This window comes from Pleurodeles waltl, chromosome 3_2 (genome assembly GCF_031143425.1).
Source record: "Pleurodeles waltl isolate 20211129_DDA chromosome 3_2, aPleWal1.hap1.20221129, whole genome shotgun sequence".
Lineage (NCBI taxonomy): Eukaryota > Metazoa > Chordata > Amphibia > Caudata > Salamandridae > Pleurodeles > Pleurodeles waltl.
In genome coordinates, this window is record NC_090441.1 from 42,453,195 (window position 1) to 42,476,372 (window position 23,178).

At 43.8% G+C, this 23,178-nt stretch overlaps 1 protein-coding gene across 3 annotated transcripts in view; it reads right to left on the minus strand.

Annotated features, from left to right (window-relative positions):
- LRWD1 (leucine rich repeats and WD repeat domain containing 1) overlaps positions 1–23,178 on the minus strand; it is a 185,111-nt gene that overhangs the window by 49,453 nt on the left and 112,480 nt on the right. For all 3 annotated transcript variants that reach the window (XM_069226701.1, XM_069226700.1, XM_069226702.1), the window contains 3 exons: positions 22,221–22,324; positions 16,760–16,967; positions 14,601–14,673 (listed from right to left, as the gene is read on the minus strand). In XM_069226701.1, the coding sequence (XP_069082802.1) occupies positions 14,601–14,673; positions 16,760–16,967; positions 22,221–22,324 (385 nt within the window). The remainder of the gene's footprint in view (positions 1–14,600; positions 14,674–16,759; positions 16,968–22,220; positions 22,325–23,178) is intronic.

Consider the following 23,178-nt stretch of genomic DNA (forward strand, 5'->3'; position numbering starts at 1 on the left):
AGAAAAAAAAGTTACTTATGTTCAGTAATGCTCTTTGTGGCAATTACCTTAACTGCAGATTCCTCACCATTAGAATATTCTAAGACAATACACTGGATCTGGAGGACTCCTCAAGCATGCGTCTAAGTGGTGTAGTATAGCGCTGCAATTAACCTTTAATAGGAAGGCTGCCAGGGTCTTCAGATTCAATCTGTTCAGAAAGGTGGTGTTGGGTGGCTGGACCGAAAGAGCCTCCTTTTACTCATGTGGCATGCTGATGTAATTGCTATGAGGAAGCCTATTTGTGTTAAAAGCTTTATGAAAACCTCTGCATAGACTCAAAGGACACGCACTGGAGGAATGTCAAGGCCAAGTTAAGATGCCATAAAGGCATAAAAAATGGTTTGTGGAAAATATGAGAGTCAAACCTCTTATGAAATGCATCTTAAACAGTGGCTAAATAAAGAGGGTAGGTTAGGTATACACAGAAAACCTTGATAAATACCCTTTCACTGGGCCTACTGCAAGACCTAGCTGAGTAACAAAAGCACAAACAAAAACATCAGAAATTATGGCTTTTAAGTGGATAGATGGATTTTGAGTACCACACCAAAAAGCAAATTAACTTCAACACCCCGCGTAGCTAGAATTGTGGAAAAGGGGTCTGGCCACCTCGGTCTAAAAATAAAATGCATTCAGTTGCCACCACTCAATCTCCACATAGAAAGGTGCAGGCTGTAGAGATTTGGATGTAGAACCTTCCCATCCTGCTGAGACAGTGGGTCCTCTCAAAGTGGAAACCTCATCGGGAGGTAAATACTCAGGACCTATGAACGCCACACTCTCCTGGCCTAGTCCAGTGCCATGAGAATGGCTTCGGCCCAATCTGCTTTATCTTCTTCAGAGGCAGGAGAGGCAACTGGGGAGAGTTGTACATGAGTCCATCCTTCCATTCCAGCCAGAAAGTGTACCCCAACGCCCACCTCAGATCCCTACACTGGCTGCCCATCAACAAAAGGATCGCCTTCAAAATCCTAATCCACGCTCACAAAGCCCTCCACAACACCGGACCAGCCTACCTCAACGAACGAATCAACTTCCACATCCCGACCCGCCAGCTCCGCTCTGCCGACCCCACCCTCACACCAGTCTCCTGCATCCAACGCACCACTTCCGGCGGCAGATCCTTCTCCCACCTCGCCACCAAAACCTGGAACTCCCTCCACACCAACCTACGCAAGACCCAGGACCCCCTAACTTTCAGGAATCACCTCAAAACATGTCTCTTCGAGCAGTAACAACCCCCCCAACCACCTCACCCCCAGCGCCTCGAGACCCTACTGGGTGAGTAGCGAACTTAAGAAATTTGATTGCTTGATTAATGTATTGATTGATTGAAAGGCTAAAGGCTATGTCCTACTTTTTTTTCCTGTCCTGACCCAGTTTTTGGTTCTTTAAAATCTGGTCACCCTGCTATTGTGTCACAAACCAACAAAGATTATGAAAAAAATAATAATTGCCTGGGCACTGCTGCTGTCTGAGAGGCACACGGTATTACTGGGAGGCAAATTAGAGTGGGCGAGCTTGAAAATAAAATCAGGTCATAGGTAGGTGAGACCAAGCAGAAAGACTAGATGTGCAGCCCCACCCATGAATGTGGCTCAATGGGTGAGAGACAGCACCTCCTGTCAAGAGGCACCTGAACAAGAGACGCTAAGACAGTAAAAGACGTGAGGGGAGTAAACTGCAGTCACACCCATGAAATTAGCACTCTTTCATGAGTGGTGAAGAACACGTCACAAAGGAACCTCAAACAAAAGCAAACTGCATACTTTTAAGGTTGCCAGATATCACCTATTGTAAACGCTGTCAAAGTGGCATCTGAAACCTGTGTGGGTGCCTCGGAGTTGTCCTGAATAGCTCTTGTGATTTGGCAAACCACCATGTTTTTCAGGCCATAAGCAGACACTTGTTAATAATTTTGCACCTTTTTTTCTTCCACACAGTCCTTTCAGAAAACAATTGAATTACTTTTGGAGGAACAAATGTAACACCAGCTGGACTACTTCTCTTCCAAGGTGACACACTGCCACCACACTGCCACTGACTGGCAAGTTAACGGTGGTTAAGTTGATAAAAAGTGAACAGGTTTTAATCGTGTGAGGTCACCTAATTAGGATTTATATCATATGAAGCAATTGCAATTTTTTAGGTCTCAGCTCTAGATGGCGCACATGTACAGTCTCTAAAAGAGATGTGTATCTAGTTTGTGGGCTTCGGTCCGCCCATAGGCTTCTAATTTGCTAGCTCCATCGTCACTCCATTATTAAATGTCCCCATTTGTCCAGGGCATGCATGCGTCATGCCTCTGTCAGGGTTTATCCCTCACCGAGAGCATGGACTAATTACTCCTAAACATATGCAGTGGCCATTTTAGGGCATTGTTTCGGGACTACTACCTTTTTATTGTTTTGAGAGTGCTTTTCACCAGCGCTCTTAAAAAAAAAAATGTTTTTTTTCTTCCACCGTTCTCAGTGGCAACAGTTAGATGCACCTGTGTGGTTCATTTGCCCTTTCTGTAATCACGCTTGAGTTGGAGGTTCAGACAGATCCTAGGGTTGCTTGTTTTGGGCAGGCTTTACAACATGAAGTGCTCAGTGTCTTCTTAAAGAGCCATCTCCCATGAAGTCTGCCATGCCTGCACCCTGCCCTGGTCCACTCAGAGCAATCACCTCTGGCTGGCTCCTCCATGCACAGATTTGCCTCATCCTAATACGAAACACTATTTCCCTGCATTGGAAGAGTTACCTGCCTTGTGTGACCATGCCTCATCTGGATGTGTCTGTGTGGTGCGTGCAACTCATCAGTGGTGGTGCCACAACACCCCTTTGTTTTCCACCCCAAGCAGCTGTACCACCACTGTGAATACTGCTACTACCTCCAAGACCAATTCCAAAAGCACTGGGCTAAAGCCAGCGGAGGCTGCGTGTTGGTTCTCTGTCCACTACTCCATTCTCAGACAGGCAGAGCACACCCCCAGAGGCGGCTCCGCCATTAGGGCAGAGGAGCAGTTTTTATTTTAATTATTGTTTTGATCCACTGCCTGCTTCCACGCGGTGCCCCCTCCCCCACTCCCTGCTCCAACATGCTGCCCACCCCCTCGTTGAAGATGCGAGCCACGCCTGCACGCCTCTTACCTTCTTCACTGGCTGCCCAGCAAAGAAACAGCAGCAGCTCTCCCTGGGCTGCCATATTCGACAGCAGGAAAGCTTGTATAGGAGGTTCCACTTCACCCCTCTTAAGCTTCCTTCTTCTCACTTTGTTCGCTGAGCACCAGAGGTATAGGCTGGGCACACACACTGAGTGATGGCCCTTTCACTGCTCCCAGTGCTACCCTCCCATTCCCACCTGTCATTCAGTCGCCATATTCCCCCACTGGCAAGGGTTCAGAAGAAGCACCCTATACACTACACATGCGTAAAACCAGCGGACACAGTAGTGTCTAGCAACATGCCAAGTGCACCAATTTCAAACACTGGCTTTCATACAGCTCACGGTCATTCACAATTTTGGCCAGTCATTGCAGTTTAGGGGATTTATTTGACAAAAAAGCCTGTTTTGGGCTACCAAAGCCACTGCTTTGAGTGACAGCAGCTATAGGAGAGGAGCGACCAGGCAACAAATAAAAAACTTTTGACGATCTAAGCCCTTTGTTGGTTGGACATATAAAAGGCGAAAACATTCCTTCAATCCTGTACAAATGCTACTGTCCCATCCATGGGTTTCAAAACAACGTAGGTAAAACAACAAGCATTGCCAAAGCCAGTAGGTCTCGGCAATCCAAGAGCTTTAGGTGTTTAAGGTTAATGCATTTGTGTACAGCTCTGGGGCTGGTTTTATTGATACACACAAATGCATGCACACTGCTAATGCCTCTAGCTCCCGGATAGCTGAACCCTATTGGATTTGTCAATGTTTTTTTTCTGTGCGCCAGTATCAGTCAAACTCTGAAGTCGCTGTGACAGGTTCAGCACCAGTATTTTAAGCCTTACGCAAGCTGCTCCACCACAAGGGGCGCTTACAAAGAATGAGGTTAATTTCAAAAGAAAGCAAGTACTGGAGTCGAGCTAGGTAAAAAGTCACATTTCAGAGACTTCTCTTCTGCTTGGAATTCAGACAACAGTCCACATGGCATCAGGTACAAGCATAGACTTTACCAACGGGACGTTTTCTGCTGTAGCAGGTGTAGCTGATTTTGCTCGAACAAAAAAAGACAACAAGGTAAGTTTCTTTTAAATGTTAGAACTGCTTTTCAGGCTGGTATGAACTGTACACTTGTGTTATCAGCATTTCATGAAATGCTTTTGTGCACATTTCCGAGTTGCCTTGCTGATTATAGTAAAGGGGGTTAAGCATATTTGAGTTTGTTCAAGGGAGCATATCAAACCAGGTCGATCACACACAAGAAGGAATGGTAGCCTGGTCTTCAGGAAACCACCAAAGGTGCAGTTCTGAAGGGACACTGCCTCGGACAATGATTGGGTTGTCCAGTTGGTTAAAATAATGGGGATGAGATGCAAGAGGTGTAGTCACCAGTCATACTCAGATGGCTGGCCATGTGACAGTATAAATATGATCAGTCAAGATCGCTGAATTGTATTTCATAAACACTGGTATACCAAGGTCTCAAGCAAATACTTGGGGTGCTGAAATATATAATCACTGATAGCTACTAAAAGGTTGTGAAAACACTGTAGAACTCCACTGGCTATCACAAAACTCTAACAGGAAACCCTACCCACAATGCATAGGTTTGCCTACCAAAGGGGCAAATTGCATTGATGGACTTAGGCGCTAGAGTAGCTGAAAAATGTAAGTCAATACATTTGTTTATTTGCTTAGTGCATAACTGCAATTTTTTGTTTGCCCTTTAAATCGCCACTGCCAGTAAAGCACTTTCCTCCATTGGAGGCCCAAGTGGGGAGTCAAACTCTGTTTTAGGTAATGTGTCTGGTCCACTGGCATTTTCATCACTGGAATGAGGAGCAGCAATCTGCCCCCTTCTTCATGATGAACATCAGTGTCCTGAAGGACACTGGCACCCTGTACCGGGTTCTAGTTGCAGTACCCCCTCCACTTTTTGCCTGTTTTTTGATGCAACTCTGATTGAAATGCACTGGGCTCCTGCTAACCAGGTCCCCAGTGCCAGTGTTCCTTCCCCAAAACAAGACACCTGGTCACTTGATTCCCAAGTGGTCAGGCCGCTTTAGCACCTCTGTAGGCTGCGTGACAAGGTGCTCCCAAAAGTGAAAACATGACACAGCACACAGCCTGTATGCCATTTCCCTTAAACACTGCATGTGATATTTGTACGTCACCCATCCATCAAGCCTTAGAGCCCTATGGCAGGGTGCATTATATTGCAAGAGCAGATATGGTTCTTAGACATAAGTGTGCAGTGAAGCCATTTTACATACTTGTCCTGGACACTGGTCAATACGAGTTCCCCAGCTACATGATGACTTCACTGAAACTAGGGATGCTTGGTATCAAACATCTCATATTAATAAACCCTCACTGATGGATGTATTAATACATGCACCCAGAGGTTCCCCAAAAAAACCTACCAACTGCTGGTGGACTCACTGACTAGTTCTAGCCAGTCTGCCATCAACAGATTAGAGTCTGGCCCCAAAGGGTGAGAGCCTTTGCTCCGAGGTCAGAAACACAGCCTGCTCTTGCAGGGGAGTTACACACCCATACCAACAGGATGACCTGCAATTCTGCAATCCAAGGCAAGAGGCTTCAAAGAAGCCCACTGCCTTTGGTATGCAGAACTGACTCCTCAGAGGAGCATACCGACCCCCTTGCCCTATGGCCCATTTGGCACCTGGACAGGTGGGAAAATCAGCTATGCAAAAGGGGTGTTACATTTCCAGGCTAGTCACACCCCTAGGATGTCCAGCCTGAAGTAGACACATCCTAGGAAATTCCACCATCTTGTGTGCAGTGGAATTTAGGAACTATGGACAGGTTGATGTCCACTTCCCACAGGAGGTGGTCATCTAGGGGGTGTAGTGACCTCGAGGGTAAGTAGCCCATTGGCTACTACCCTTCACTCCCCTTAAAGCCCCCTAAGTTGAGTATTTAGGGGACCCTGAGATCCCATGATTTCAGATCTTCTCAGGACACAAAAGTAGTGGTCAGAGAGACCCACTTACCCTAGAACTGAGGAGCTCCCTGCCAGCTGCACCTGAACCTTGAGGGGCAACTGAGCTGCCCTGCAGCTGTAGCCTCCAAGAAAGAGTGAGAGCTGCCAGTGCTTCGCAGATCAACTCCCTTAGAGCAAAGGAGCTGCTTCCCTGAATTTGCAGGCAACCAAAGAAGAACTGTGAGGACCCAGGACTGCTAAAACCAAACACCAGACATCACCACTGCACCTGAGCCACCTAGCCCGAGCTGAAGTGGGCCAACTGTATCAACGCGGTTACCAGGCCCTTTAGAGATTAAGCCCACCTTGAGTTCGCCCACTGAGGACTTCCCAACAGTGCTTGCAGTCTCTTTCTGCAGGCCCCGGAGAAGTGGGCCAATGGTGTCCCTATGTGCATGAGGATCTCAAGGATTGAGCACCCCTGTTGTTTCCCCCAGATTGGCTGCTTGCAGCCTCTTTCTGACCCGACCGATCTCCATTGAAGTGAATGCGGCACCCGATGCCATAACACCTCTGCACCCAGGTGCCCCAGAACACCCCCTCAAGGTGAACTGTTTGTGTAGCCTTGGACCTTGCCCGTTACTGACCTCAAGTCTATAAGAACATTCCTGTAAGTCGTTGCTCAGTAACCGTATGGAGTGTCTGTTTCTTTCACACAGAAAACCATTGGGGCACCCGAGGCTGAACAGCATCTCTGCACCCGGATGCCTCAGTGCCTCTTCAAGTGACCTGTTGGTGCTGCTTTGGACCTTGCCCCATACTTACCTTAACTCTAGAAGAACAATCCAGTAGGTCGTTGCTAAGTGCTCGAAATCAGTATATGTTCCTTATCTCCGCACCCAGACACCCCAGTGGCTCCCGAGGTGAATGGACAATGCCATGGACGTTGCCCCATACTCGCCTTAACACCAGACGATGGGTCCTGTAAGTCACTGCTAGCTACACATATGCACTATATGTTTTTCCCCATAGAATAACATTACCGCTCTAAAAATAGCAGTATCAACTTTTAAATACTATAAAAAATTAATAACTCAAAATGTACGCACCCGATCCAGATGATCTTGGTATCAAAATGTATATAAAAGTATGTGTTCTTTTCATAAGTGGTGTCAGATTTCTTTGAGTGTTTGTCTTGCTTACTGCCTTTGTGTGTGCAATACATGCTTAGCTCTACCCTCCGATACTAATATGCCCAACTGCTCGTCCGCTGTACCACAAAAGAGAGCATTTGGTGTGTCATTTGGGTCTCTGTAAATCATCTGGGGTTTGGTTGGACTCTTTACACAATGTACCTCATTTTTGTCCACTATATAAGGAGACCGCTTCCAACACTGGGTCCAAATTGGAGCCAAAAACAAACATGAATTCTCTGCAGATAATGACATCAAGGCAGAGATCTGGGAATGGAGTCTGGCTGTATGACTACCAGTTGCGCTTTCGTGATTCATATAGACCAGGAGTGGTGAAGACATGATCAGAAACCGGCATCTGGATCACATTATCACACAGCACCAGTATAGAAGGAACTGGCGAGGACCTTGGTGCCATATAAAACTCAGTACTGGAGTTGGTAGAGACCTGTAATTGGGTACCAAGGGGGCGGACTGCGTCAGGGGCAGACCTGCTGGTAAAGATCCAATTGGAAACCCTTGCAACTCTGAGACCCGAAGGCTTGCCAGACAAAACCAGAACTACATCAAAAAGCTGCAGCATGGCTTCTTTGAAGACCGCTTTTTGATATTGGGGTGGGGGGGGGAAGGTGGCCTGGAAAACTAGGGGCATTGGAAGAGAGAATGTCAGATCAGACTCTTATTTACCAGAAGACACTCAGGGGGAAAGGGACTTTTCACGGGAGTGGCCCAGTGACCATGCACATTGTGTAAGGAATTTGTAGGAGCAATTTGAACACTGGTGAGGTTGAGAGAGGAGCTCCGCATCTGCATTAAAGGGCATGGGGGATAAAACAGCAGACGTAATATGCAGGGGTGGTGCTTATATGTGCCTCTGCTCCGTCACTTCCAGGTGGCATGGAGTCTCCGCTGAGCCATACAGCACCACATACCAGTACACAGGAGCAATGCAAGAAGATTTCTCTGGATCCAGTCTTGTGCCTGAGGATATTCATCAAGATGGGACAGAAAAGTGAATCTTGAAGTTTGGAAAGTGAGAAATTGATGGATTTCTTTTGAGTTGCCAATGGCTTGAGAAGGTAGTAGAATAGTTGTATTCAAAAAAACAAATAAGAATCAAAAACAATGCTCCAGTAGGGAAGCATTGGAGAGCGTAGGGTCAGGAAACAATATTCACAAAGGGAGAAGGCTGGTAGAAGGAGAAAGCATAGGAAAGAAAATCGGTTTTGTTTGGGTTAACATGGAGAGTTAGAAGACACCCAGGGTTATCACTCAAGCACTTTCCAGAGGATAAGCAAGTAGAAATAAGAAGATAAAGAAGTACCTGCGAATCATCAGGGTAGAAGGGGCAGAAAGTAAGAAAAATGAGTGAAAATAGATCAGGGATGCTGTATGGATAAGAGGAAGGTCCAAGAACAGAACCCTGGGGGTTCAACATAGCACAAAAAGAAGTAATAAGAGGTTTTCTCAACTCACAACTCAGAATATGCGAAGAAACTAAGCTAAGACTAGACCTACACAGTCACCAGCTAGTATTGCCTGCTGTGCCCCCCCCCCCGACAGAATACAGCACTCTTGTATTGGCATGCATGCATGCATCAGGCCTCAAGACTCCTTTTTTCTGGGCCTTGATTTTGACCAGGAGCTCCTGGGCGAAGCAACAGGGTGCATCTGTAGGGATAAGCCCTCCTCGCTGCGGCCCCAACCCGCCTGTTGGCCTTAATCTGCCTCATGTGCGGTGCCCATTGGGGTGCTTGAACCTTAGCCCATTTCAGTGGTGCAAACTATGACGGATGGGCCCTTCATGAACTACTAACACTATGCTGCTGTCCCCAGCGGCCTGCAACTGACCACCCTTCACCAGGCATCGAACAAAACAACTTTAACGCGAAGGCTGCACAGCTTTGGCGATGCAGCTGAGACACCTGTGGACACTTCACCACTGGAGGCTTATTGGACTTCCTCAACAAACTGGCAGTGCAATGGCAGAGGCTCCTCCAGAACATCCTCTCATCGTAAGTGGAGATAGTGAGGGACTATAAGTTGTTTCTTTGCCAGAGACTGGTAATGGCTTGGGGCTCTTTGACCCCGAGGCAGGTGTATGCTACTTCCTCAAGGTAGCCCCAACACCTCCTTTTCCCCTTGCTATGGTCGGTGCCTGTGTGAGGTCCAGTCTGCCAGCCCTCATGCAGACTTTGGGGGTCAGTGCATGCAACCTGGCACCATGGCTGAACAAAAAGGGCATATGAAAGCCTCCAATGTGGAAGACCTCCTTACCAAAGAGGGAGCAGAGAAAAATGACCCGCCCAGGGAGGTGCCTAACAATAACCTTGGTCGGCCAGAATCAGTGCCCGCAAGCCACAGAGTAGACGACTTGGTCTCCCCACCCCCCCATCATCAGGTCCTTCCTGGAGAGTTTATTTGGCACTCTGGGAAACAACTTCAAGAGCCTATGCTAGGAACTAATGGCTGATCTCAAACAAGTCTGCCATGACCTCAATGATCTGGGCAATAGGGTTTCCTCCCTAGAGGATAGTGGGGATGCCCAGTAGGAGGAAATTGACAATTTACGGCAGGCAGTTGCGTCACTGAATGATCAGAACATAGATCTTCAGACGCACCTCAAAGATCTAGAAAAACGCTCCTGTTGCTCTAACATTTGCATACGTGGGGCCCCGCAGGGGGCAGAGGATGGAGACATTGAAAACTAGGTCACCTGACTTTTTGGTCACATCTTTCCAGGGCTCACAGACTGATATCTATTTGGAGCGCACCCATTGTAATGGAGGGCAGTGGGGCACCAACTGAGCTGGGGCCGACATCTTCATCTGTGCCCATCCTTTCCAGCAAAAACAGGACATAATGACAACAGCCCGGGAGGCCGGGTGCCAAACAGTGGCTAAGCCAGGACTACACCAGGACTTGCCGCCAATATTGCTCTTTAAATGACACCCCCCATCCCCTGGCAACAATGTTTCTCTAATCCAAAAGTGTCAATGGTGTCATCCATTCCGCCTCACTTTCCAATGGAATGATGCTTGACGCACCCACTCTGTCCATATGTAGGAGGAAGCGGACTATTTTGCACTTGAAGGGATTATCGGATGGTTCTGTGATGATACCAAAAGACATCAGACCCACCTTCACCAAAAGATACTGATGGATTAAGGAGGCCGTGGAGAACTCAGCGCATAAACCCTCCACAAAGTAGAGCCTCAGGAAGCAGTCAGCCCTTCTCCATCAATTACAATCTCAGGGCTCTGCCGAGGATTGCCAGGAGACCAAGTGATGGATCGGCAAGGAATGTCTCCTGCTGTTGGTCCACGCACCCGACAGCACCAATAGTGGTCCCTTCCCTGAAATCATTCTAGGTCCTGAATTGACCTTTGCACACAAACATTTTTGAAGAGGGTTGTGGCAGAGCCTCGACCACCCTGAGAGATGCAAAGGATTCTGAAGGTGATGACTGTTGTAATGAGATTACAGTCCTGTATCCAATTTGTTTCACTGTTCGTAACTTGGCTCCTCTTGCAGCTGATCCTGGTTTCTGCTCACCCACTATTGCTAATAAGTTGGAACAAGCTTAGGCTGGTTCCCATTGTTCAAGGTCCTCCACGGAGACCCACACACAGCGCATGTGCTACATGATTTACACAGCAGAATTTCATGATGGATGGATTTGGAGCGGCTATGCCTGCCTCCAAACTCAAGTAAGTGTTAATGGCCTCCTCTCGCATCCCTTTAAAGTCCGTCACGGCACAAGAAAGGGCTGTCTGCTCTCTGCCCTCTTCCCTCTTTTTTTGTCTTTACATGGAGCCCTTGGCCGCAAAAATTAGAGCGTACCAGAAGATCGCTAGAATTTTGATGGGAGGGTAGAACCATAAATTGGAACTCGATGCTGATGTCTTAGTTTCCTTAACGGACCCCTTTACCTCTGTCCTGGCTCTTCTTACCAAGCGTGCCCTTTAGTGGAGGCCTTGGGCTGTAAATTCAGCTTCCAGAGATCCCAGATTCTCAACCTGTCCACTCTAGATCACCTTAATGTGCAAGGTATGTGCCCATTCACCTGGGCATCCCAGGCATTCCCACATCTGGGTCTTCTGCTGTGTCTATCAGTAGCTGGCACAGCAGAGTACAATTACAAAGCACTTTTAACCGCGGCCAACTCAAACCTGCAGGCCTAGCATTGCAGGAACCACTCCTGGTTGGGCCGCCTGGCAGCAGTCAAAATGACTCCCCTATCCAAAATCCTGTTTGTCATGCAAACCCTCCTGGCTCAACCACCACCCCTTCAACTCTCCAAGTCACAACCTATGATCAAGCTCTTCATTTCGGAAGGTAAAACACCACGCGTGGGCTGGCACTGAGTGTAATGCTCACAGAAGGGTGGTAGCCTTGGCATACCACACTGTATCACTTACTATCTTGCCGCCCAGCTGCGTTATATGCTGGAGTGATATAGCCCTATTTCCGAAAAGCATTAGAATTTTCTTGATCAGGCGACTGCCAGACTACATATAGGGAAGGTCCCATGGTTGTCTAGACATTGCCCATTGCCAGATGCTTCAGGCCACACCCAAGGCTTGGTATAGGGTTGCCATCACTAATGGCCTCACCACTTCACTCCGCCCCTTCCTTACCGCACCCCAGCTTCCCTATGGTTGCAACTGGAGAGTGGTTTCTTGCTTGGCAAGCTGTCAACTGCAAGCTCATTGAGGATATTTCCGAGTCAGAGGACTTGATGCCCTTTGACAGACTATTGCAGAAAGAACAGATGATAGACGGAATGCTGAACAATGTTAAACATTCACCCCCAGTCACAGATCTGGGCCTAAATCCATTTTATTTGCTCACCAAGTCATTTCAATCTGGACCCAGCCATATGCAAATCAGTCTTGACCCTGCTCCACATGGGAACAAGTCCAGCCCACACTGTCAAGCCAGGTCCTCCCTGGTACAGAAACAAGCATCCTGGAACTAGTTTCGGGTCTAACCCCTCATCAGTCAGGTCGGCTTGAATCCAGTGGCATAGTGTACATGGGATGCAAGCCTGAGCATACCTGGGGCACTTAAGGTAGTAAATGCACAAAGGACAAGGTGATGGATGGAATGCTTGAACTAATTTCAGGCACTGACAACTGCTCGGGACCTTATCTCAATCCATTGATTTCTTTTTGCCTGAAGTTGGCATTACTAGCCCCACTGGGCAATGGATGTGAGTGGGAGTATATGTTATCATTGTTGATACATTCAACACAACAGATTTGAACTAGAACAATCAAGAAGGGGAAGAATAGAGGATAGTTTATTATTGTAACTAAGGTAAAAGCCAGTGACACAGTAGAACAGTTTCTGTGGAACGAGCAGCATGAAACTATTGACAAAGGGACAGAACAAGATTCAGATACAAGTTATTTAAACGCAACCTGCACAAAGAGCTTTGAGAGAAAGAAAGGAGGGAAATAGTGTGATAACTTGAGGTGAGGAAGGATCTAGGGAACACTTTCCACAGCACACTAAAGGAAATAAGAGTTAAAAACCCTAAATTAAAAAAGGAAAAAAAATAATCACTCAATGTTCTCATACTGGGTGTCCTTAACTAGTCATTATGTTACGACATGTTACGACCATTTCTGCAGACCCTAGGAGATCACTGAAACCCAGGGTCCCCCCCCCCCCTTATTCCTTTTTATTTAGTTTTAATTCAGCTGGCTCGCTTTTGGTGCCCCAAGTCTGAACACTGATTGTCTTCTGGTATTCTCTTTCCTCTGTCTGCCGACTGCTTGTGACTTTCAGTTGAAACAAACTGACTCCTCCTTCTCCTTGCAATGATTAAAACACAAAATTGTATGACACAATCTCTGAACTTCGATTTTGCATTGCAAACTGGCGGACCCTTGGTTTGGCAAACAGACATGTTACTCCTCCACATCAGTGACCCCATCTGTCAGGCAATTGCTGTTACAGTAATCATTTTCAGTTTTTTCACAATAACGTCAAGTCGGAGATAACATTCTTTATAGGGTTCTTCTCGAAATAGAAAAATCGGTCTTATAATATGACAACATACTACTCAGTTGATCAAACTGTAGGGGACTTTGATGCTCCAGAATAACAAGGTCACTTAAGTACATACAGGCAGTTTTAATTCTTCATGGGCACACCAGAGACCATCCTTCCTCCAACCTGGTGAAACATCAGATACCAGAGCTAGATCACCAACAATTCTAATAGACCATTCTTATTCATCAAACTCATGGGATTCAGCACCTAAATCCTAAACCCAGTGGACACCCGCTACATAAACTTACTCCATCGCCTAATATGCGGTTCTCGGGATGCAGTGCAAACTAATCAGATCAGTATATTTAAAATTACAAAGCTCAAATCAACTCAGGAAAAAACCTTACACTTTTACTTGAAGTCATGGGTTCTAGAGACAAAATAAGTCCCTACCTAAGACTTTTCAAAATATCACAGGCCAACAGAGTAAGGGATCACAATATTGCACTGCCATTCAGTTTCACAATAATGGTAAGAAGAATGACTGTCCTAATTAATACTGGTCATTTTCACATTAAACAGTTCTTGCTGCTGGGAGTCTTGGTGCTCTTTACAAATAAAAAAAGAGGCCATGAACTCCAATACAATAAACAGTGTAAAGAAGAAGAGGATGGAGTGGAGACTATCGGAAACACCATTGAATGAAAACAGCTATACTTACACAAAAGGTTGCGGGCCGGATTACAAATAAAAGGCGCTATTTATCCCACCTGGGTGTAATGATACCCTGGTGTTTGTTATTTATTGGGTGAGATAAATAGCACCTATTACAAGTTAATGGGGAAAAACATGCAGATTAACACACCAACTTCCACTTGGTATGGTACATATCGTACATATCTCCTCTGTTCAGTTTCGTCAGGTTTGACCTGCTGAAATTTAAAGCTTGAGGTATTTACGCATCAGATAATTATCGGATGCGTTAAATACCTTTCAACAGGCAATTCTGACCAGTGTGTAAAAAGGGGTTTACGCATGGGTCGGAATATAACAAGCAACAGAGGCTATCCAAAATAAATGTGCCAAACAGCTCGTGAGCGGGAGTGCGATCAGTGAGGGAGAGGAACAGGGAAGTCAACTGTGATGATTTATTTTGACAGATGAGCCAGGTAGCCTTGTACATCTAATTTGTGACTGTGGTGCAACCGCACTCTCTAATTGCCCTCTGGGTTTTTTCTCCTGTATCTGGAATCATGTATAAAAACACTTCTTACCTTGCATTAAAGTTGTAATCTGCATCTGGAATGCCAATGTCCCATAAAATTATTCTCTTATCGTAAGAGCCAGCTGCAAAAAAAAGATTTAAAGAAACTATCAACATTGGGGGCTGATCTCTTACAGAAATGTTTCCCTAGTTTTGTTCTCGGTCTTAAGTCACATGCTTATTAAGGATAGCAACCAAAAATATATATATTCAATTTAGCGCAGCAGAACTACGCATTCAATGGAACCTCTTGCTCCTCTTTACACAGGCAATACATACTGCTAATTCTCGTCACACAAACTTTGCAATATGTAGTAAGAAGAAAACTGAAGTAAAGCAAATTCACAAAAATATCAACAGGGTGTATCTGAATAGGACAAATTGAATAAAACTATCCACAATCTTGCAGGATAAATATGGATCTCAATGAAGAAAGATCCATCTTGGTCCCTCTTCTCAGGATTGTATTTCCAATAAACTTGAGAACTGGGCCTTCTCCATCAGTAACTCTGGCTGCCATTCCAGAAGCACATTTATTTCAACAAATACGTGCAGAATCTGCTGTTTTAATAACTCTCAGTAATGAAAATGTGAGGTTTATCAAAGACAAACCATACCAGCAAACCTACATGGATTTCATGGCAAATGCCTTAGAGACTAAAAAGCCTAATTTGTTGGTGATTCAAAGACCAAGAATAGTTCACCACATCCGAGCCTCTAGCTTACTAAAACTGCATCTGGGTCTGCAATTCGCTGGAGTGGGATATACAATAGCCTAAAGAGGCAGCAGTGGCCAGTGTCTACTCAAATACCCCTTACGAAGCTCATACAAATGAGTGCGGACCATTTGCTTCCAGGACATTGCACAAACCTTCAACAGAAGGTGGTAATATTCTTTCAACACCAAGTCTCTGCTACCTTGTAACCAGTTTTTTTGTATTTACAGTAAATACCTAAAGAACTTTCTCAGATTTTGAAAAACAATATTTAATTTGCTTGGCCATATACTTTTGCTCACCCTTTACCCACAACTAGATGCAATTCACTTCATCAAAATTGGGTGCAAAGTCTATTTATTGACCACGTAGAGAGTAATTCTTTCTCACCCATTGCTGCATTTTTACCAAAGCAATTGTGATATAAAGTGTATATAGCATTAGCAGAGTTTGAAAGACTCTGAATACAGGTGAATATGCGATTCAGGAAGGAAGTACAGCACCAATTCAGGCAATCCGTGTTAACCAGAAAAAGCCATCAGTTGGGAGAGTGTGTGCATAGGGAGAATACAAAGTTTGGCAAGTGGGGGGTGCATCAGGATCAACAGTAGAGGTGTTTTGAGGTAAGGGGAAGATAAGGTAGGCATTGAGAGCATAGTTGACAGAGGAAAACTGAGGAGAGCCTAAAACAGCATATAGTGCAGTTTTACAGAGCACGCTTGAGAGGGTTAGTAGGCGTTCAGTAAGGCCTTTCTGGAAAGTGTACAGGCACGCACCTGATGACAGCATTTGCTCAGGAACTGCAAGCTTCAAAACATTACCGGGTGACTCACAGGACAATGCCCATTATAAGTGATGGGAGAAGAGCTGGCGAAGTAATTGTAGAACAATGAAAGATCTACCAAAATGCGATAAGAATGCAATGCAAGTGTTTTGGAATGGAAAGCCAAGCAGATGTGAAAGCAACAAACATGCACTGCAAGGTTCATAAAATGTTCTCAGGATCTGATAGAGAACAGGAACTACTTGACGTTTTAAGGTCCATCCTGGTCTGATGGCATCAAAACATCAGAAAAAAGTGATGAACATCTCCTCAATGGGCATAGTGATCTTTAATGGAATAAAGATTTACAAAATTATGGCTTTCCCAGATGCAATGCGAGTACATCAGTATAACCTGTGTCTCCATGTAACACTCACTCAAATGCCACAAAAGAACTATCAGAGTAAATTCCACCTTTATGTGGCCAGCACAATAGTAGAATGTAGGAAACAATTACCAAGTTAGGCTTAAAAATTACAATTTCTATGATGTCTCCTTCATTTGTCAATGTAAGTGAGTGGGTAGGTTACTAACTGGATTTTTGTTAGATACTGATTCTTTTAAAACAAGTCGCACTCCATTGAGCTGGTTGGATTTAAAAAAAAAAAACAATAACATTAAAAAACTTACTGAAGAGGAAGGTTTCTTGCTTGGTGCTGAAAGCAATGGTGGCTATTGGCTTTTGATGAGCCTTGATTTCTCCGTAGCAAAAATTGGCTTTCGTATGAATGAGTTTCACCACTCCTTTGAGGCCCGCTGCTGCCAGTACATTGAATTTTCGCTTCTGTTGATCTGCAGCCACCATGGTCAATGATGTCCAGGCCAAGGTAAAAAACTCCTAGTGAATTAATGACAACATATCAATTCATCTAGCAACACCTAGTAGTATTGTTTGGTATTAATCAAGCACCCACCTGCTCCCCCAGCCCAGGAGGCTACAGACGATTAGGCAGAAAAGAGATGATGAAATTTACATAAATGTAGAGTAAATACCAAGTGTCATGTGTTTATATGTATGCATAAGTTGATTTCAGTTATTTGTGAAAAGACATTGTATACTTAGCCGTAAGGTACAAGGGTATATCGGACCACTGCTGCTTCTATGCACATATGGGTGTACATAGATAAAGGGCTTCATGCCTGCTACTAAACTAAAACATTAGTGTCATGTGTGTATACACATCTGTAAATTAATTTACTTGTTATAAAAATCAATTCCCTTCAATAGTCCCATCTTACTTGCACCAGACCCATCTGAAACCTTACTGACTACTATGACCACCCAAACACCCTCTCCTTTTTAGCCAATTCACCCAACAGGATTACTCGCAACAAATGCTTAACTTTGCTAATCCATTCCCATCATTCTACTCCTACTCAATACAGCACTCAATATGTAAAATCTATAACTGCCAAATTTTCAGTTTGTTCATGAGTGTTATATTCAGGTGTTTCATGTGCTTAGGTGTGACATTTCAATGCACTGTATGTAACAATTAATCACTGGCAAAACTAAGTACGATGTCGGCATTACCCATTTTGTGCTGTGTGCTCGTTTAGAAATCGTCAAAAACAATTGAAACACCCTGGACTTTTGCAAAGTGGTCTTGGTTAAAAAAAAAAAAAAAAAAAAAAAAAAACAGTATTGACTAAAGATGTACTAAATATGCCATCTGAACAAGATAGGACCATCTAGCAGTTACATCTTTGATTTAGGACTTCTCCATCCCTCCTCACTGTGAATGAAGGGTGACAAGACCCACATGGGCAGATTTCCCAAAATGATTATAGCTCTTTTAAATTCTAGTGGGAGCTGAAACATGGTGTGCACGTTTTAAGTTCAGATTATCTGGTCACTGTGCCATCTTAAACTTAAAAGTGCATTGGTTACTTTTAAAGTTCACAAGTGACAGGTAAGCTTTCTTGTTAAAAATTACCATTCATATTAAACCTAATGGTAAGTGGAGGAGCAGCAGGGGGTGGGGGGGGGGGGGGGGGGCATGCCTAATGCCTGTGCTGAGGCAAGTTGATGAGGCTGGGGGAGGGAGGAGGGGGGGGGGGGGAGGGGTGATCAGCTTCGGAGCTCTAAATTACCTGGTATTAACAAATTACTTCATTTCAAGGAAAGGGAGGGTCGATAGCACAGTTTTCCAGGACAGAGTAGAGGAGACTGTTTGATTACTTTCTTTTGTGACAAGACCTCGGTGCCTACTTGTTGAAAGCAGCTGAGAACAGAGGGCTGTGTATTTGCTCTTCCGAGTGCCACACCTGTGCGTGATAATGTCCAATCATTGCACGGATGTGGCTCTATCACTAATATGCATTAGATTAACCCACAATGTGTGGCACTAAGCAGGATTAGAGGACTTAAGAGGTCAAACTTACCACGACTAATTGACAAAAACAAGAAAGCATGTATTACTAAACTACTGTTTAACTCTGATTTTGGGCTTCTCCCGGCTGACCTCCATTCTTGTTGCTTTTCCTACTGCTCTTCCTATTGCTTTTTATCTTTATACACCCTCCATTCCTGTCGGTTTTCTCCCTTGCCCTTCATTTTGCTTCCCTTCTGCTACGCCCCAGAACCTGCTACAGTTTTTTGTAAGTGCATTCACGCTACTGGCTTTGTCAGTTCGTAGCATTCTATATTTTCAGCACAAACGCAAAAGAGGTCCTCTAGTTTCTCGACGGATGTAAGATCCTTTTTTTTTTTCCAGCAAGCTTGAAAGGGGTGTTAATGTCTCCCCTAAACAACTGAAATGGGATTGGGCAAGCTCAATCCTGAGGAACATTGAGGAACATTGTGCTTTAGACACTAACCCAGCTAGTTAGAAGAGGGTAGGGAGCTAAACCTACAGGAAATCCACTGTCTTTCCCCTTTGCAGGCCTGGGAAGTGGGAACAATAAACCACTCCTTTGTCTTAATAAGGCCAGTGAAGTGTAATGAGCTCAGCCCTTATTTTCCAACCCCCCCTAAGTGGAATTTCATGGTTTGGTGGGGTAGGGAAAGGAGGATGGGATGGTGGACGGTATTGTGGGTCTGTGGCCTCTTTGCCAGGCTGTCTGTACAACATTAAGACACACAAGACCCTATTTTGTCCACTCGCGAGCCAGTTTGCCCACCACAAGTGATTGTAAATTTCCCTCATCCTGACTTCAAAGGGCAAAGAGAAATATGCACCGTTTTTATTTAATTTTTGGTAACCCATGAGCTGGATCAATTGGCTTGCAGGTAACATGCTTTTGAAGGTATTTTTCAATCTGTCCTTGTTCTTTTGAGGCGTCATTGTGCTCACCAGACATCTAAATTATTTTATGTATACTCAGCATGGTTCCAAAAACCCCACCTGAACTGGTAATGTCTGACTGGAGCAGAGTCTCTCTACTGATCAGATGCCTACTTACTGGAGCTCAAAATGGATACCTGCACATATATTAATCTCCAATCAGATACCTATGGTTTTTTACTTACCAGTATTTTACCCCAAATCACAAAATGTATTATTAAAACTGTGGGCTCTGAATGTGAACCCTTTGAAAGCGTCCCCTCTTAGAGCCCCCCCAATAGCCTTTCCTCCCCGTTGGCAATCAATACATTTTCCTTACTCAAGCTTAGTTGTATGAACCGTCTAATTCTGAAAGGTTTTCCAACAGGACCAACCTTATAAAAGTTCCAAAAAAAAGAAATAAAAAAAACTATTGAAATAAAATGTTATACCAGGAAATCTAAGTAAGCAGGCCATTGTGGTAATGCAAAACATTGCACAAACATGCTTATCTGGTTATGACCATTTTAGGATATACACTGGCCGAGGTGTTAAAAAAAAAAAAATGTGCTTATCATATTATACAACTAAGCAATTCATAAATTAAGAGAACAAAGGACGGTGTGGAAGCATGTTTTATTTTATGTGGTATCCATTTTATCCTGTTCATGTTTGTGATAGTGATGAAAAGGCCTGCAAGACGTACTCAAAGGTCAGATGACCTCAGGTAAACCAATGTATTCTGCTGAGCAGCTTGTAGTGAGAGGCTTACACAAAAGGACATCTTGCATGGTATGCATTGCCTTGCCTGCTCCAGAAACAGCAATAGTTAGAGTAATTTATGACCATATGTTGCCACAGGTCTAAAGCCCTGCATTTTGATTGGGTAGGAATTGTGCAGAATCAGTGTATTTGCACTTCGGAAGCTCCCTGCTATCGGGCATGTAAAGGTCACACCTGCAAACATCTTATATCACGCTTCTATAAGGAGTTGTCATTTCATTTTGATTGGCTGAATATTTTGATGATTGTGTAATTTCTGTACCTTCAGCTCAGCCTCACATCATGTATCTAATTATAAGGATGAAGTAATCATTATTTCAGTGTCATACTTGGATGTGCATTTTTACGCCTTCCCATATTCGTAAATAAAAGATCAAGTGGAAGTTCGCAAATTAGGCATGCAGCTGCCAGCTTCTGTCCCCATGTATAAACCTTTTGCCTATGGAAGTTTATCGAGGTTCTACAACAGGAATAACCAGTATACTGGGAAACTTACTCTTTGGGCAGGGGAATGCTCTGCTACAGCAAACACTTTGCAGATCAAGGGACAATCTACTGCCTGTTAAATGGCACTAGAGGTCTGCTATGTTTATTGTTTGCTGTATTACGTATTTACTAATTTATACTTGCTCTTTAAGATACTATAAGAATTCACTGTTGTCACTGCAATTAGAACATAATGGCCCTGTGAGACTCTTTTCAAAAAGGTCAGCGTTACATAAGATTTAACGGTAAGCAATTACAGCTTAGACCTGTATGTATCACTCAAGGAGAGTATAAATCCTTCACCTACAATACCTATAACAAGGCCTCTTGCTCAAGAACTTGATTCTATTTATTTACTTCTATGTAACTTATTTTGTAGGTGTGCAACATATTATATAGCCTTATAGCCCGCTGCTGAGGGCTATACTGTTTGTTAAAGGTCCTGAACCCGAGTCAGTCCATAGCAACAGGCGAGGGCCTATAACAAGGGTGAGGGACTTTAACAATAGGTATAGCCTGATGCCAAAAGGCTATTGGAACATTCCACCCATGAAGGGTACAATATTCTAAATTAAGAAAGGGAGAAACAGAAAGACAAACCTGAGAATGTTGGAGCAGAAGGCTTATACCAGCCATTCATTCTAAGCCTAGAGCCACTCCATTATCTTCAAGCTCTCAACATTCCAATGTTCTTATATATATATAAAACTTTTTGTGACAATGCTGTGAACGATGCAGTGTGTGTGTGTGTGTGTGTGTGTGTCTGTGTCTGTGTGTGAATACACACTGGTTTAACAGAAAAACTCTTGGTGTATACAGACTGTGGCTTAAGAAAACTTCCAGGGAAGTGCTAACAGGCATATAGATAAGACTAGAAATGGAGCCATATATGTATAGGTCACTTGTTCACACACAAACACTGCATCATCTACACTATCGTCACAAAAACATTTAATGTGTTGTAAACCTACAAAATAGGTTATAAAAAAGTAAGTACATAGAATCAAGTTCTTGAGAAAGAGGCCTAGATAAAGTGGTCACAACTTAAGTAGTTCTACTCTGAGTGATACATACACGTTTAAGTTGTAACTGGTTATCATTGAATGGTATGTAAAGGTGACAAAAAAAAAAAAAAAAAAAAAAAAAAAAAAAAAAAAAAAAAAAAAGGGTCCCATGGGGCCATTGTGTTTTAGAATATGTATACTCCGGTCCCTGTGGGCTTATTGGGTTGCTTATTGTGAGAAATATATAAAAAAAGTCACTGCAACCATGGCAGCTTCCAATGTTTCAAACTTGATGCACAGCGACCTCACAATGAGAGCTGCTAAAGTAGCACAGAGGCTACCAATGACACCTTGAGAAAGAAATGTACTCGAAATAGGGTACAAAATAGCCATTCATATTGCTAATTACAAAAATATTATAAAATAACCATGATATAGCATATCCATTACAGGGTCAGAAAAGAGCACAAATATAAAGTTGCTTTATTAAACTCCTTTGAATTGAAGCACTATATACATTACATTTCTGAAAAGGAGACATTCTGCACCGACCTCTCCAGAGACTTTGTACTTCTTCAGCACGTGTCCAGTTTCACAGTCAATGATACACACAGACTCTCCTCCACAGGTAGCAACAGTTCTGGATGATCTTGTACCTTATCCAAAACATGAACATAGTAAAGCTTTATCATCTCAAATGCCCAATCTTAACGGAAGGAGCAATGCTAGTAAATTTGGTTTAAAAAAAAAAAAATAATATCAAAGATTGCAATTTTGGATCAGTTTTTCTGTATGCACGATTTACCCGAGCATCAATTCAGGCTAAACACAATGCATGAAGGAATTCACTATTAAAAGAGTGTGTCTGAATGTGGTGTTACACTGCTTTCACTGCTCACATTACCTTTGACCATGTAGCTACACACACTGCTCTTGTTGAGCCAAATACTATACAATATATGCAAGGCTTTATAATTGTCAATTTGTGCAATATGGTGTGAGTTGGGGAGACTGGACGTCCATGATTTATGTAAACCATAATATGGTAAATGGTGTGACTTGAAATATCATCAAAATGCTACCAGTTCAAATGAAACACACCCACACATAAATAACACACAATATCACAGATAAAAGTGGATAATCCAAATCGACGGTTGGTACTCCAGCGAATGAGTATGAAGGCCTTTGAGTCGTATTCTGGTGCTTCATTAAAGCATAATTTTTATTCTTAGACTTTGAATTCAAATTGTACTCTTTATAGAATCCACTATAAAATCATGCACCCTATCAAAAAAAAAAAAAAAAAAAAAAAGTAAATATTTTTGTATGACATTCTTTGCCTTAATGAAAGTGTCTCGTGCAGGAGAGGCACAGGTGGAAGAATCATGTTGCAGCCCATGCTTCCAGACATTAAACAATTCGTAAGAGGGACATGTTAGGTCAATAAGAGGGGCAGTTGCCTCTATTCACTGAAATGCACACAGCACATTTAAATTTTTAAGGGCAA